At 42.5% G+C, this 15,738-nt stretch overlaps 1 protein-coding gene across 1 annotated transcript; it reads left to right on the top strand.

Moving 5' to 3' along the window:
- Positions 1,911-7,904, top strand: LOC110431156. The gene is made up of 6 exons (XM_021449873.1): positions 1,911-4,848; positions 4,939-5,358; positions 5,593-5,631; positions 6,220-6,769; positions 7,780-7,810; positions 7,893-7,904. Exons 1-6 carry the CDS (start codon positions 1,911-1,913, stop codon positions 7,902-7,904), a joined length of 3,990 nt encoding a protein of 1,329 aa, XP_021305548.1.

The raw sequence follows: 15,738 nt of genomic DNA, 5'->3' as shown, positions 1-15,738 counted from the left end.
ATGCATTAATTCTATTTCTGCCCAAAGGTGATATGATGAGGACATCCCTAGCATTCATTCATCTTCAAATGAAACTCCACTTGATATAAGTGGTCCAATTACAAGAAGTAGAGCTAAACAATTGGAGAAGGAAATTCATTCTCAGGTGAACGCTAACCTTATGTTTAATAATCAGTTTATGTTGTCCTATACTTTTGAGTTCTTGTTTCAATGTCCTTAGGAATGATGGAGGGTATGAACCAGCATGGGATGAAGATGGATTCAAGCCTTTGGACATCTGAACCAAGAAGCCTATCGTGTGCATAAATAAAATGGTGGTTCATTACTTCTGCATGAGAAGGCAACCAGAAGCTAGATGGCTGACCCATGGTACAAATTCCAAGCATCACCACGGACAGAATACAAGGAGTTACGTGGCATTCTACAGATGGATGAAAGCATCTTTAAGTCTATGTTGCAGCCCATCAAACGGTTCATTATTTAGACTTCCCAATAAAGAGTTATGCTCATTTTAGTAACTGCTGCCAGAAGCTGAGAAGACGCGCGAACCAGCCACGAAATCCACTAGTGGATGTGCATGCTGTCATGTATTCAAAGCTGAACGCCCCTATCTATATATATCTCTTGTACTAGACAATGAAAGGACACATCTTGCTTGGTTAAAATTCAGAATACACAAACTCGTGGAGTTTTGTTTATGCGTGAGTCTTGAGAGGCTTGCAAAACTTGTTCTTTCGATTCCTGAGGGAGTTGTAGAACGCCGAACTGCGGTTCATCCAGTTTGTGCCTTCACGTCTATACGGCGTGATTGCGTGGGCTGTTCGTCGGTACGTGGAAGGGTGATTGTCTCGGTAGTTCGTCGCGTGGACAGCCTCGCGGTGCACTGCCTCTTCACCAGGTCACGCAGCGACAAGTTATCAAGTTCGCGAATCCTACGAGAAGATCGGGCCACAACGACTTGTCTCACGCTATCCCTAGGCGTGAGCATATCATCTGGTATCAAAGCCTTCGTTTCCTCGGTAGGATTGTTCTTGATTTTGGTAGGATAGAGTTTAAATACCTACTGTCCACTGAGAGCCAAAAAGAAAACCTACAGCCCAAATTCATATGTGCTACTGATTTTGTAGTTTGCTTTATCGAGTTTTAATCCTTTAATATTTGTCTAGTTGCTGAATTTTTCTTTTCCACATTGTTCTAGTTATTATCTTTGTTCTAATCATCAAATTGCTTGCTGCATGTACCCATCCATCCCACCCTTGATCTGATCATCATTGCTTGCTGCGTATATATAAACAAAAAAAAATACCCACCCATCCCACCCTTGTTTTCTAACCGCCACATATTCCCCACCGCAGTTTCTTGTTTTTGTGCTGCACCATCCATCTTAGTGATCCCCTTTAGTTGAAAGTTGTGCTGCGTTTGACACAGAGGTTAAAAGAAAAGATGTCTATGGGTCAAAAGAAGGACTGAAAACGAGTTTTTGTTCCAAAAAAAGAGAAAAAAAAAGAAAAGCAAGAAAGAAAAAAAAGAAAAAAAAAGAGAACTGTGTGCAGCACACCAAAAAGGGGTTTGGGCAGCAACAAGTTTTCGGTTGGTGCAAATTGGTGATCATCTATCCACTTACTACATCTCATTCCTTTCTTTGTGCATCCTTTCCAACTTAGACTTCTGTTCTTGGATTATTATTTAGTTTTGCATCACTACATTTCAGTGCATTCCACTAACATATTACCCCACCAAGCTCCACTTAAAGCACCGTGAGTTGTTGCACCGTCGTCGCTGTTACAATCACTCTTCCCTACAGATCGCAGCCCCGGTTCTTGCTCTTTTCAGGGAGAGAAAGAACTTGTTTTGTAAGTGGTGAGGGAGTGATTCCACATATATATTGTCCTTTTTTTTCCTCTACTAACATGGCAGGACGTGGAGATGGTGCCGCTGTTTCGGTGGAGGAATTTCAGGAGTTGCGTACACAAATGAATGATTTGATGCAGCAGCTCCAAACTCTCCAATTGAACATACCACGTCGAGAACCGCCACCAAATGAGGATGATGATATTGACGAGGAGGATGAGCCACCGCGTCATCCCGCTGGTCGTGGACGTGGCGGGCGTGGTCATGGTCTTCTTAATTTTGGTCGTGCTCGGCGCATTCCTGTTCGAGGTGGACGAGATTATGATGGTGATGATGATATGTTGTCTGACATGGATGATCATCGCCATGGTGGCCATCGTGGTTATCGTGACCGCCACCGTCGCCTTGATGATGATGGTTTAAGCAAAGTGAAAGTGTCTATTCCAAAATTTAATGGAAAAGAAAGTGCTGATGATTATTTTGAGTGGGAGACTAAGGTTGAACAGATCTTTGATTTGTATCCTTATCCTCTTGTCAAGAAAGCAATGCTTGCTGCAATTGAGTTTTCAGGCTATGCAATCACTTGGTGGAATCAAGTGTGTACTAAACTCCGACGCGCTGGACATGATCGTATTACTTGGGAAGACATGAAGAGGGAAATGCGACGTCGTTTTGTTCCTGCATATTACTCTCGTGATCTACATTTGAAGCTAAAACGTCTTGTGCAAGGTACTCGTACTGTTGATGAATATTTTCAAGAATTGGAAATGTGTTTACTTCGTACAGAGATAACTGAAGATGAGGAATCCACAATGGCTCGATTTCTGGTTGGCCTCAATAAGCCCATTGCTGATAAAGTGGATATGACAAACTACACATGTCTCACTGAGTTGGTACATTTTGCAAAAAGGGCAGAACGACAACTTGCTGGATCTTATAAAGATCATGCTTCATTTTCAGCTCATAATAGTGCTACTTCATGGCGCCAGTCACAGCAGCACGGGTCAGGGGTGCACACACCTACATCTCGTGCAACTTCTTCCAAACATTTTGATTCCAAAGGCAAAGCTGTAAGCTCTACTCATTCCAGCTCCTCTGCTACTGCAGCCCCAAGGCATACAAGCAAGATTGAGTGTTTTAAGTGTGGTGGTCATGGGCATAAGCAAGCTGAATGTCCCAATCGTCGTACGATTATTGCCCTTGCTGATGGTTCATATGATTCACAAAGTGAAGAGGAGGACGAGTTTCACAATGTCTTTGCAGATCATACTCTTGACACTTGTGAGTATTCAGCTGAGGATGGTACTTTTGAGCTAGGTCTGAATTGTTTAGCTATTCAACCTATTCTAACTTTTGCTCCCAGTGACATGATAGAAGATGTTATTTCTCCATATTCTAATGAGATTACTAGTGCTGATTTTGATAAGTTGCTTGCTGATTTTCCTGATTTGGAGCCTTCTAAAATGAATAGATCATCTCCTTATTTGGTGGTTAGAAGAGTTCTTTCCACTCAGTTTGTTGCTGCTGAACAAGGACAACGTCATAATTTGTTTCAGTCCCGATGCAAAGTGAAAGGTCAAGTGTGTCGTTTCATCATAGATGGTGGGAGCTGCAATAATATTGTTAGTGCCTTGCTTGTTGAGAAGCTTGGCCTACCAACACGCCGCCATCCACACCCTTACCATATGCAGTGGCTGAATAATTCAGGAACAGTGAAGGTCTCATCCATGGTTCGTTTGTCTTTCTCCATTGGTGACTATCATGGTGAGGTTGATTGTGATATTGTACCCATGCAAGCATGCCATTTGCTGTTGGGTCGTCCATGGCAGTTTGATGTGGATTCGGTGCACTTTGGGCGGTCTAACAAGTATACTTTCATCCACAACGACAAGAAGGTGGTTCTTGTTCCATTATCTCCAGAAGAGATCTATGCTTCAGATGTGGCTCGCATGAAAAAAGAAGAATCTGACAAAAGAAAATTGAGTGAGGCTGCCAACACTAGTAAGGGAGAGACTTCTAACCAATCTAGCCACATAAAGCCTCTTTCCACTACAAAACAACACCACCAAAATGAGTGCTTATTTGTGAGCAGGAGTGATTTGAGAGAAGTGAGGAACACCACAGCCCCATTCTTTGTGCTCTTGCACAAGGAGGTCCTACTTTCAACTAACGATTTACCTTCATCGCTGCCTAGTGCTGTTCTTGATCTCTTACAGGACTTTGAAGATGTTTTTCCTGATGAGGTACCAGCTGGCCTTCCTCCACTCCGTGGTATTGAGCATCAAATCGATTTGGTACCTGGAGCTTCTCTTCCCAATCGTCCAGCCTACCGTGCTAATCCTGAAGAAACCAAAGAAATTCAGCGACAGGTAAAAGAGCTTTTGGACAAAGGGTATGTTCGTGAATCTCTATCACCTTGTGCTGTTCCAGTACTTTTGGTCCCTAAGAAAGATGGATCTTGGCGCATGTGTGTCGATTGTCGTGCCATTAATGCTATAACTGTACGATATCGCCATCCCATTCCTAGGCTTGATGACATGTTAGATGAATTGAGCGGCTCAACTATTTTCACCAAGATTGATTTACGCAGTGGCTATCACCAAATTCGCATGAAAATTGGTGATGAATGGAAGACAGCATTTACAACCAAATTTGGCTTGTATGAATGGCTTGTGATGCCCTTTGGCTTGACAAATGCTCCTTCAACTTTTATGCGCTTAATGAATCATGTTTTACGAGCTTTCATTGGCAAGTTTGTAGTTGTTTATTTTGATGATATTCTGATCTATAGCAAATCATTTGATGAACATCTTGATCATATCCATCAAGTACTTGCTGTTTTGAGGGAAGAGAAATTGTATGCCAACATTGCTAAGTGCACATTTTGCACAGATCGTGTTGTTTTTCTTGGTTTTGTTGTGACTGCAGATGGCATCCAGGTTGATGAAGAGAAGGTTAAGGCAATAAAGGATTGGCCTACTCCTACAAATGTGAGCCAAATTCGAAGTTTCCATGGTCTTGCAGGTTTCTATCGACGATTTGTTAAAGATTTCAGCACGATCGCTGCACCACTTAACAACTTGACAAAGAAGGATGTTCCATTCAAATGGGGAGATGACCAAGAGCAAGCCTTTGTAGAGTTAAAAAGAAAGCTTTGTGAAGCACCACTGCTGCAGCTACCTAACTTCGGTAAGACTTTTGAGATTGAATGTGATGCAAGTGGTATTGGCATTGGAGGTGTGCTACTTCAAGAAGGTAAACCTATTGCCTACTTTTCTGAAAAGTTAAATGGTCCACATCTGAATTATTCTGTCTATGATAAAGAGCTTTATGCCTTAGTTCGAGTTTTGGAAGTTTGGCAACATTATTTGTTACCTAAAGAATTTGTCATCCATTCTGATCATGAAGCTTTGAAATATTTAAAAAGTCAAGGCAAACTGAATCGTAGACATGCTAAATGGATCGAGTTCATAGAAACATTTCCGTATGTTGTTAAACATAAGCGTGGTAAAGATAACATTGTTGCAGATGCTTTGTCAAGAAGGTGTGGTTTGGTTACACAATTAGATACAAAAGTGCTTGGTTTGGAATCCATTAAAACACTCTATGCAACTGATTCTGATTTTAAAGAACCTTTCTCTCATTGCATTGCTGGAAAAGGCTGGGACAAGTATTATGTACATGATGATTTTTTATTTCGAACTAACAAACTATGCATTCCAGCCTGCTCGATTCGTCAAGTTCTTTTACAGGAAGCACATGCTGGTGGCTTAGCTGGTCATTTTGGCATCAAAAAGACATTGGACATGCTCTCTGATCATTTCTTTTGGCCACATATGCGACGTGATGTTCAACGACATGTCGAGCGCTGCATAATCTGCTTGAAAGCTAAGTCCCGCCTTAATCCCCATGGTCTCTATACTCCATTACCAATCCCAACTGTACCTTGGGAAGATATATCCATGGATTTTATTCTGGGATTACCAAGGTCTCAGAGGGGGAGGGACTCTATCTTCGTTATTGTTGATCGCTTCTCAAAAATGGCACATTTTATTCCATGTCACAAGAGCGATGATGCTTCACACGTTGCTGATTTGTTTTCCAGGGAGATTGTTCGTTTACATGGAGTGCCAAAGACTATTGTTTCAGACCGAGATACAAAATTCCTGAGCTATTTTTGGAAGACATTATGGGCTAAACTTGGCACGAAGTTGTTATTTTCCACCACTTGTCACCCACAAACGGATGGGCAAACTGAAGTTGTCAACCGTACCCTGTCCACCATGCTGCGTGCCGTGCTAAAAAAGAATTTGAAGCAGTGGGAAGAATGTCTTCCACATGTCGAATTTGCTTATAATAGGGCACTACATTCCACAACAAATTTTTGTCCATTTGAAATTGTTTATGGTTTTAAGCCACATACTCCCATGGATCTTTTGCCTTTACCATTACAGGAACAAGTTAACTTGGATGCAGCGAAGAGATCCAACTTTATCAAGAAGCTACATGATGAGACAAGAAGAAATATTGAGAAGAAATCAGCACAATATGCAAAGCAAGCGAACAAAGGTAAGAAGAAGGTTACATTTCAGCCCGGTGACCTCGTGTGGTTGCATCTACGCAAGGATCGATTTCCCCAACAACGTAAGAGTAAGTTATCACCTAGAGGTGATGGTCCATTCAAGGTTCTAAAAAAGATAAATGATAATGCATACAAAATTGAGCTGCCACCTGAATATTCCAATGTTAGTCCAACATTCAATGTCAAAGACTTGCTTCCATTTGTTGGTGAGCCTGAGTCGAGGACGACTCCTTCTCAAGAGGGGGAGGCTGATGAGGACATCCCTAGCATTCATTCATCTTCAAATGAAACTCCACTTGATATAAGTGGTCCAATTACAAGAAGTAGAGCTAAACAATTGGAGAAGGAAATTCATTCTCAGGTGAACGCTAACCTTATGTTTAATAATTAGTTTATGTTGAATGATCCTATACTTTTGAGTTCTTGTTTCAATGTCCTTAGGAATGATGGAGGGTATGAACCAGCATGGGATGAAGATGGATTCAAGCCTTTGGACATCTGAACCAAGAAGCCTATCGTGTGCATAAATAAAATGGTGGTTCATTACTTCTGCATGAGAAGGCAACCAGAAGCTAGATGGCTGACCCATGGTACAAATTCCAAGCATCACCACGGACAGAATACAAGGAGTTACGTGGCATTCTACAGATGGATGAAAGCATCTTTAAGTCTATGTTGCAGCCCATCAAACGGTTCATTATTTAGACTTCCCAATAAAGAGTTATGCTCATTTTAGTAACTGCTGCCAGAAGCTGAGAAGACGCGCGAACCAGCCACGAAATCCACTAGTGGATGTGCATGCTGTCATGTATTCAAAGCTGAACGCCCCTATCTATATATATCTCTTGTACTAGACAATGAAAGGACACATCTTGCTTGGTTAAAATTCAGAATACACAAACTCGTGGAGTTTTGTTTATGCGTGAGTCTTGAGAGGCTTGCAAAACTTGTTCTTTCGATTCCTGAGGGAGTTGTAGAACGCCGAACTGCGGTTCATCCAGTTTGTGCCTTCACGTCTATACGGCGTGATTGCGTGGGCTGTTCGTCGGTACGTGGAAGGGTGATTGTCTCGGTAGTTCGTCACGTGGACAGCCTCGCGGTGCACTGCCTCTTCACCAGGTCACGCAGCGACAAGTTATCAAGTTCGCGAATCCTACGAGAAGATCGGGCCACAACGACTTGTCTCACGCTATCCCTAGGCGTGAGCATATCATGATATAGAATTAGTGTTAAAAGGTTAAAATTGGATTATAATATTGTTATTATTCTGACCAAAGTTGATTAATAGCAATATTATAATGTTATTATGGTTTTTTGATATATATTAATTCTATTTCTGCCCAAAGGTGTTGTAGAATTAATGTAGAAAGACTAATTGTATGTTTTACTTTTGACCATAGTTGGAATTAAATCATGCAATTATTGTATTATGTTCTCACTTAATTTGAATGTGTTTCAGGAGTCTCCTTGATGAGATATATCAAAGATATTCCAGCCCTCAAAGGAGACAACTACACTGGATGGAAGGAAAAGATTGACCTGGCCTTCATCTTGGCTGAGGTCGACTGGGTCACCTACACACCACGTCCCACTGAGCCAGTGGAACCGATGAGGGGAGCTGAAGAGACTGATGCTGCATGGGTAACAAGAGAAGGAAAGTATGCAAGTGATAGAATGATCTTTGATCTTCAAAATAGACAGTGGGCCACTGCTAACAAGAAATGCCTAGCAGTGGTAAAGAACACAATTGATCCCTCCATAGTGGGGTCAATTGGAGAGTGTGACACTATTACAGAGTACCTTGAGAAAGTAAAGAGTCAGTTTCATGGCTCTTCAAAGACATATGCTACTCAGCTGATTAAGCAGCTGATGACAGAAAGGTACTCTGGGCCTAGCAATGGCAATGGCATTAGAGAACACATATCAAAGATGAACCATCTAAACAACAAGCTTAAGCCTATGGACTTAGAGCTCAAGGAAGAGTTCCTTGTTCATGTGGTTTTTGCTTCGTTGCCAAAGGAGTTTGACACCTTTGTTGTCAACTACAACATCCAGCCCGAGAAATGAAACCTGGAGCGTTGTATAGCGATGTGTGTTCAAGAGGAAGAGAGGATCAAGGCCGCCAATGGTGGCACCCTCAACTTTGTTAGAGATAACAAAAGAAAGAATGTCAATGCCAATGCTAGCTCTCCTTCAAAGGCGAAAGGCAAAGCACCCATGCATCAGCAGCACCAGCAGAAAAAGGCCCAACCACCTCCAGGGAACAAAGATCTGTGTCACTACTGCCACAAAGAGGGACATTTCAAACATGATTGCCCTAAATGGTTAAAGATGATAATGGAAAAGAATGGTGAGAACATTATTACTTTTATAAATGAATCTCTTTATGTACAATATGCAAAATCTACTTGGTGGATTGACTCAGGGGCAACTGTTCATGTTGCAAATTCTTTACAGGGATTCCGTTCGACGCGGACTACGCAAAGAAAAGAAAGACAAATTAAAGTGGCAAATGGAGTCCAGGTGGACGTGGAAGCTGTTGGCGATGTTTCTTTAGAACTTGCTAATAGTTTTATTCTTTTGCTTAGAGATGTTCTTTATGTTCCGTCTTTACAGAGAAACTTAATAAGTGTGTCTTGTTTAGACAATGGTGGTTATGGCTGCCATTTTGGTAATGGCAAGTGTGAGATTTTCTGTAATAATGACAGTGTTGGTATTGCTTTTTTAAAGCAAGATCTTTATTTGTTATCACTTCGTGAATGTGTTAATTCCATATGTGATGTGATTGATAACGTATCCTCGTCTGCGGTTTCCAATAGAAAAAGGAAGAGAACTCAAGATGCCTCATCGAAATTATGGCACTGTCGTTTAGGCCATATTTCGAGGGGGAGAATAGAAAGACTAGTGAAGAATGACATTCTTCCTCCATTAGAGTTCTCGGATTTAGACAAATGTAGAGAATGCATTAAAGGAAAGTACATAAAGAAAATTAAAAAGATGCTAAAAGAAGCACAGGAATACTACAAATAATTCATACAGACATTTGTGGTCCCTTTCCTGTGAAAAGCGTGGATGGCTATGACTCATTTATAACATTCACAGATGATTACTCCCGCTATGGTTACATTTATCCAATTAAAGAAAGAACAGAAGCATTGGATAAATTTAAAATATTTAAGGCTGAAGTTGAAAATCAGCATAATTTAAAGATAAAGATAGTCCGATCCGACCGCAGGGGGGAGTACTACGGTCGGCACACCCCATATGGCCAAATTCCTGGACCTTTTGCAAGGTTTTTACAGGAAAATGGCATAGTAGCCCAGTATTCCACACCGGGCGAACCTCAGCAGAATGGAGTAGCTGAAAGACGCAACCGTACCCTAATGGATATGGTGCGTAGCATGATGAGTTATTCCATCTTACCATTGAGTTTATGGATGGAGGCTTTAAAAACCGCCATTTATATTCTCAATAGAGTACCAAGTAAGTCGGTGCCCAAAACACCGTATGAGATGTGGACAGGAAGAGTGCCCTCACTAAATCACTTGCGTGTCTGGGGGAGTCCTGCTGAGGCTAAAGTATTTAACCCAAATATTGGGAAACTAGATCCCAAAACAGTGAGTTGCCATTTTATTGGCTATATAGAAAGGTCAAAAGGCTATCATTTCTACTGCCCAAATAGATACACAAAGTTTGTAGAAACGAGGCATGCAGTTTTCTTAGAGAATGAAATGATCAGGGGGAGCATGGTAGCTCGACAAATTGATCTTGAAGAGAAGCGGGTATGTGTGCCCACTCCGATGATTCAGGATCCATTTTTTGAATTACCTGTTCCTGTTGCACCAACCGTGCCTGACACTGTAGTGCCAACACCTGTTGTTAGTTCTCCTGTGGCAACGATGGATGAACATGAGGAACCTGTCCTTCAGGATCCCGTGCAACCACCACCTGTTGCCCAGGAGGAAGAACAACAGCCCCAAGAGGCACCCACAAATGAGACTCTTAGGAGATCTCAAAGAGTTAGAAGATCAGCCATTCCGGATGATTATGAGGTGTATAACATAGAAGAAGCTCAAAATGGAGGGTGATCCCACCTCATTTGAAGAAGCCATGAGAAGCGATCATTCATCGAAGTGGCTTAAAGCCATGGAAGATGAAATGGAATCAATGAGGACCAACGAAGTTTGGGACTTAGAACCTATTCCTAAAGGAGCCAAAACAGTAGGCTGTAAATGGGTCTACAAGACGAAATGTGACTCCCAAGGGAATATTGAAAGGTATAAAGCGCGACTTGTGGCGAAAGGTTTCACACAAAGGGAGGGAATTGATTACAATGAGACATTTTCTCCAGTCTCATGTAAAGATTCCTTCAGAATCATAATAGCTTTAGTAGCACATTATGATTTAGAGTTGCATCAGATGGATGTAAAGATGGCGTTCCTAAATTGGGATTTGGAGGAAAAAGTTTACATGGCACAACCGAAAGGTTTTGTCATGGAAGGCAAAGAACAGATGGGATGCCGCTTAAAGAAATCGATCTATGGGTTGAAGCAAGCTTCAAGACAGTGGTACTTGAAGTTTGACAAAACCATAAAGCATTTTGGGTTTAAGGAAAACATTGAGGACAACTGTGTATATTCAAAGTTTAAGAATGGAAGGTTTATCTTCCTAATCTTGTACGTGGATGATATCTTACTTGCTAGTAGTGATATCAGTCTACTACTAGAGACAAAGAAGTTTTTGTCTTCAAAGTTTGACATGAAAGATCTTGGTGAAGCTTCTTTTGTTCTGGGCATAGAAATTCACCGAGATAGAGAAAAGGGGGTACTAGGACTGTCACAAAAGACATATATAGAAAAGATTCTAAAGAAATATAATATGCACAAATGTAGTGCATCACCTGCACCCATTGTCAAGGGCGACAGATATGGGGATTTTCAATGCCCCAGGAACCAATTTGAGCTCGATCAAATGAAAGTGGTTCCATATGCTTCTGCTGTCGGAAGCTTACAGTATGCTCAAGTCTGTACGCGCCCTGACTTAGCGTTTGTTACCGGGTTACTTGGCAGATTTCAAAGCAATCCAGGACAGGAACACTGGAAATTGGTAAAGAAAGTCTTGCGTTATTTGCAAGGGACAAAAGGCCTCATGCTGACGTATAGAAGATCAGAATCCTTGCACATAGAAGGGTACTCGGATTCTGACTATGCGGGAGATGATAGAAAATCCACTTCTGGATATGTCTTCACTCTCGCAGGGGGAGCTATTTCATGGAAAAGCTCAAAACAAACCGTCACTACATCATCCACAATGTATGCCGAGTTTGTAGCATGTTATGAGGCAACGGGGCAGGTGAACTGGTTAAAGAAGTTCCTACCCGGTTTAAAGGTGGTCGACAGCATAGATAAACCACTAAAGTTATACTGCGATAATAATCCAGCAGTACAGTATGCTCACAACAATAGGTCAAGTGGCGCTGCCAAACACATTGACATAAAGTATTATATTGTGAAGGATAAAGTTCGGGATCAAATCATAAGTCTTGAGCACATAAGGACTGAAAAGATGCTCGCGGATCCGCTTACAAAAGGCTTACCACCCAATGTCTTTAGAGAACACGTAGCCGGCATAGGTTTAAGGGAAAGCCTATGATTCCTGAACTATAAATGGCCCAAAGTTGAAGTTACTGTTTCAAATCAGAGACCTGCATTGTAGTTGCCAAATCTATCGGCGATAGACCGTGACGATGAAGCATGCTCTATGTACTCATCTGTGATGGAACGAGTAAAAAGTAAAGTGTTAAAAGTTAAAGTTTAAAGGTTAAAGAAAGGTTGAGATCAAGGGGGAGAATGTTGGAATGATCTCTCACCGATTAGGCCCAAAGGCCTAATCGGGCCTTGACCTGCGCCCTGATCGGGGGCGCCCAACCCATCTATGGCTGGAGGGCCCCTGTCACACTGCGCTATAATAAAGGGTGGGGGCCGCCGGCTCTCAGTACGAGGTTCACCGTGAGCCGCCACTCCCCACCGAAACCCTAATCCCGATCTACAGAGGGGCGCAGCTAGTGACGGGAAGTCCCCAGCGCCGCCACTGCACTGCACCACCGAATCTTCTCCGCCGGTCACCACTGCATCATCGAGCCTTCCCCAATCGTCGCTGCCTAGCGCAGATCTACACCGACGAAGACACGATGGCCTCCGGATCCAACAGCACCGCACCGGCGCCTACCTCCAACGACGGTAAAAGCATTTCCTCTCCCTCTCTCTCTGGTACATTCATGAATCCCGAAACACACAGTTTTACCCTGCTAGATCTTGTCGACGAAAGCTGGTCGGCAGTCTACCTTGGGGTATACCCACGGTAGTAGTTTATCGGTAGACGGTGCGCAAACTACGAACTCGATGGTGACGCAAGACACGGACAAGATTTTTATCCAGGTTCGGCCGCCGGGTTGGCGTAATACCTACGTCCTGCGTCTGGTTGTATTGATTTGTGTTGAGAGAATATGATCTGTGATGTATGATGTAGGGGGGGTCCCTTGCCTCTCCTTATATAGTCCGGAGGGCAGGGTTACAGATCTGGAAACTAATCCTAGTCGGTTACAATTGCCATAGATAGTTCGATATCAATTCCTATTCTAACCGACTAGAATCCTGCTTAATCTCCACGTCTTGTTTCCTTGCGCGAAACTCCAAGCTGTCGGATCAAACCTTGAGCTTGTCTCGTAATGGGCCAAGCCTCCTGGCCCAAGTCTAGCCGTAAGGGTATAGGGGTCTATACCCCCACAGATCTGTCCTAGAACGATCCTATATGTTTAACACAGTGCTCAAGAATCATCAAAGTCACAAAGAAAACCCTTAAAGCTGACCTCTTCTAATTTATATTATTGATTTCTGATGGGATCTTAATAGGCTTTGAGTTGGTATGGAAATCAGAAAAAAATGCAGTATATGTTCTTTCTTCCTCTATTCACTGGACAAATCAATATCAGCAAAAACAAATCGATTGGCGCACCTGGAGGAAGACGAAAAACTTGAAGAAGCACAGTTCAGCTTGAAAAAGAATACATGATAATGTAACCACTTCATGATTCAATGATCTTGCTGGACAGGAAAGAATACCACCTAGAGTTCAATTTTTGTCAATGATAGGGAGCAATGCTCGACAAAAACCTGAACGCAAACAACACAAGAAATCCCATTAGAAAGTAGCAGAATAAACTAATCCTAAAAGGTAGCAAAATAATAACACTACAATGTTGCAGGCACTAACTAATAAGGTTATCTGCTTCTCTATACTACTGAAAATCAGGATAGCTCCTCTATAGGTTCAGTGAAGATGCTCAAGATCATGAGGATCTCTACAACTCTCCTTTCAAGATGCTCCCAGATGACAAAAACTCACAGTTGACATGCTAAAGACGAAACCTATTTATGGATAATGGAGAATGACCATGTTTTTGTGTAGTACCTACTCCCATGTATAAAGAGCCCCATTTTGTGTATAAATAGACCAATAGGGAGCGTCTTTTCTGTCTTCTACATACATGACAATAAAATAATAACAACTACGACAATCTTAATGGACAGGAGTACAGGACCGGCAATAGTAAGGGTACAAAGCTAATGACATCTTCAGCAAACTCTGAGTTGTTGAAATAAACAAGAGCCCAATAGATAGATGAATAAACACACACAAACCATCAGCTTAAACCTCAGGTTCTGAAGCCACATCTTTCGCCTCAACTCTCTACCATGCCTGTGGAAGCTGTCAGCCTGAAACAATTTTTTTTTAAAAAAATTCTCAGTCAAAGTTGAATGCTGATTCTTATAACAGGAATTTAATACATCATCATACAGACACAGAACACTGAATAAATACCTGTGATTGTAAGGTCTCTGTCTTACCCACCAAAAGTTTAATCTTCTCACGATGACCCAATATCTGAACAAAAGTTCAGAATAGTCAAGAACTAATTATCAGAAGCATAAGAGGTAAAACTCACGATTATGAGATAAGAAGTCGTCTTTGTTGATTGCAGCGATTCTCCTGTTGAGTGCTAATTACAATGAACCCTAACTCCCTAAGGATAGATTGCTCAGCTATATTGCCAGGTAGAAGACTTGGGATAAAAAGCACACAACTGAAACAGCTCAATGGCCGCACCTGGAGGCACATGCCCAACGGCGAGGTCGACGACGCGGGCCGCTATTGCGCTCTGGCGATTCGCGCGGGGAGCTGCCGAGCTGTGCAACGTGGTGAAGCTGGGCGACGTAGAGGGCGACGGCGCGGGCAGCGATTGCGCCCCGTTGCCTTGCGCGGGGAGCTGCGATGGCCGCACCTGGAGGCGCGCGCCCAACGGCGAGGTCGCGCGGGGAAGCTGGGCGACGAAGAGAGCGACGGCGCGGTGCGGTTTCTTCGACGCTTGGAGGTCAGGCCTCGGATTGGAGCTCAGGCCTCAGGTGGACGACGTGGGATCGATAACCACGATAGAGGGGGAGGGGGGGCGCGACCGAGGGGTGCGGGGGCGGAGGCGAAACCACGGGAGGGGGGCGAAACCACGGAAGGGGGGGGGGGCGATAACCGCCCGAAGACGACGACCTTCGGGTCTTTTTAGTTGTAGAGATTAGTTCATTCAGGGGAGACTCTGATCTGTCGCACGTTACATGCATTATGCCATTGTGTTTTTTTCTAGCCCTATGCAAACCTACAGTGAGCTTGAAATCAAATTGGCTCTCTATAACAATTTCTTTTGTGTTGATACATGTATTCCTAAGAAAACCAATTTGGGTGAATATATACATGGAGTTTCCGTCCGCCCGTGTATTTTGTAACACTATTGGTTCATATATATTTGTTGTGTTTTCTTCTAAGGTTGTTGGGCTCCAGTGAAAGCGACATGTTGAGAAACTTGCATTACCAACATGTAAGGTTGTTGTCCAAATCACTTGCAAATGAGATATTAGGGCTGGATCAGGTATGTCATTCAGCCACTTACCACTTTTCTTTTCCGTTCAGGTTGGTCATGACTAATTGATGTGGATTGTGTTTTTTGAATTTCTACTTCCTAATTGGTGTTCAGCTGCTAGGTAAGCCTTAACAACTCGTGAGGGTCACAGACAAGGTAAAGTGCATGCTAGGTGAATTATTTTCCGTTACAACGCACCGGCATTTACCTAGTAAAGAGTAGAAAATGAGTTTCAATGCAAATCTATCAGAGAGAAAGAATCTAGAGATAAATTATTTGAAATTGTTGAAGATTGTTTTTTTATTGTTCACTTCTTAGTTTTTATTGCTCGAGCATG

Source organism: Sorghum bicolor, chromosome 10, assembly GCF_000003195.3.
Source record: "Sorghum bicolor cultivar BTx623 chromosome 10, Sorghum_bicolor_NCBIv3, whole genome shotgun sequence".
In the NCBI taxonomy this organism is placed as follows: Eukaryota; Viridiplantae; Streptophyta; class Magnoliopsida; order Poales; family Poaceae; genus Sorghum; species Sorghum bicolor.
The sequence above is the reverse complement of the archived record's forward strand: the minus strand, read 5'-3'. Positions and strand labels throughout refer to the sequence as shown.

Bases quoted from the DNA above. Each gene is read 5' to 3' on its own strand.
- LOC110431156 (XM_021449873.1), top strand. From the start codon at position 1,911: ATGGCAGGACGTGGAGATGGTGCCGCTGTTTCGGTGGAGGAATTTCAG. The intron at 4,849-4,938 runs AAATTCGAAGTT...ACAACTTGACAA, and splicing joins TACTCCTACAAATGTGAGCC to AGAAGGATGTTCCATTCAAA. The intron at 5,632-6,219 runs ATTTTGGCATCA...ATAGGGCACTAC, and splicing joins TGCTGGTGGCTTAGCTGGTC to ATTCCACAACAAATTTTTGT.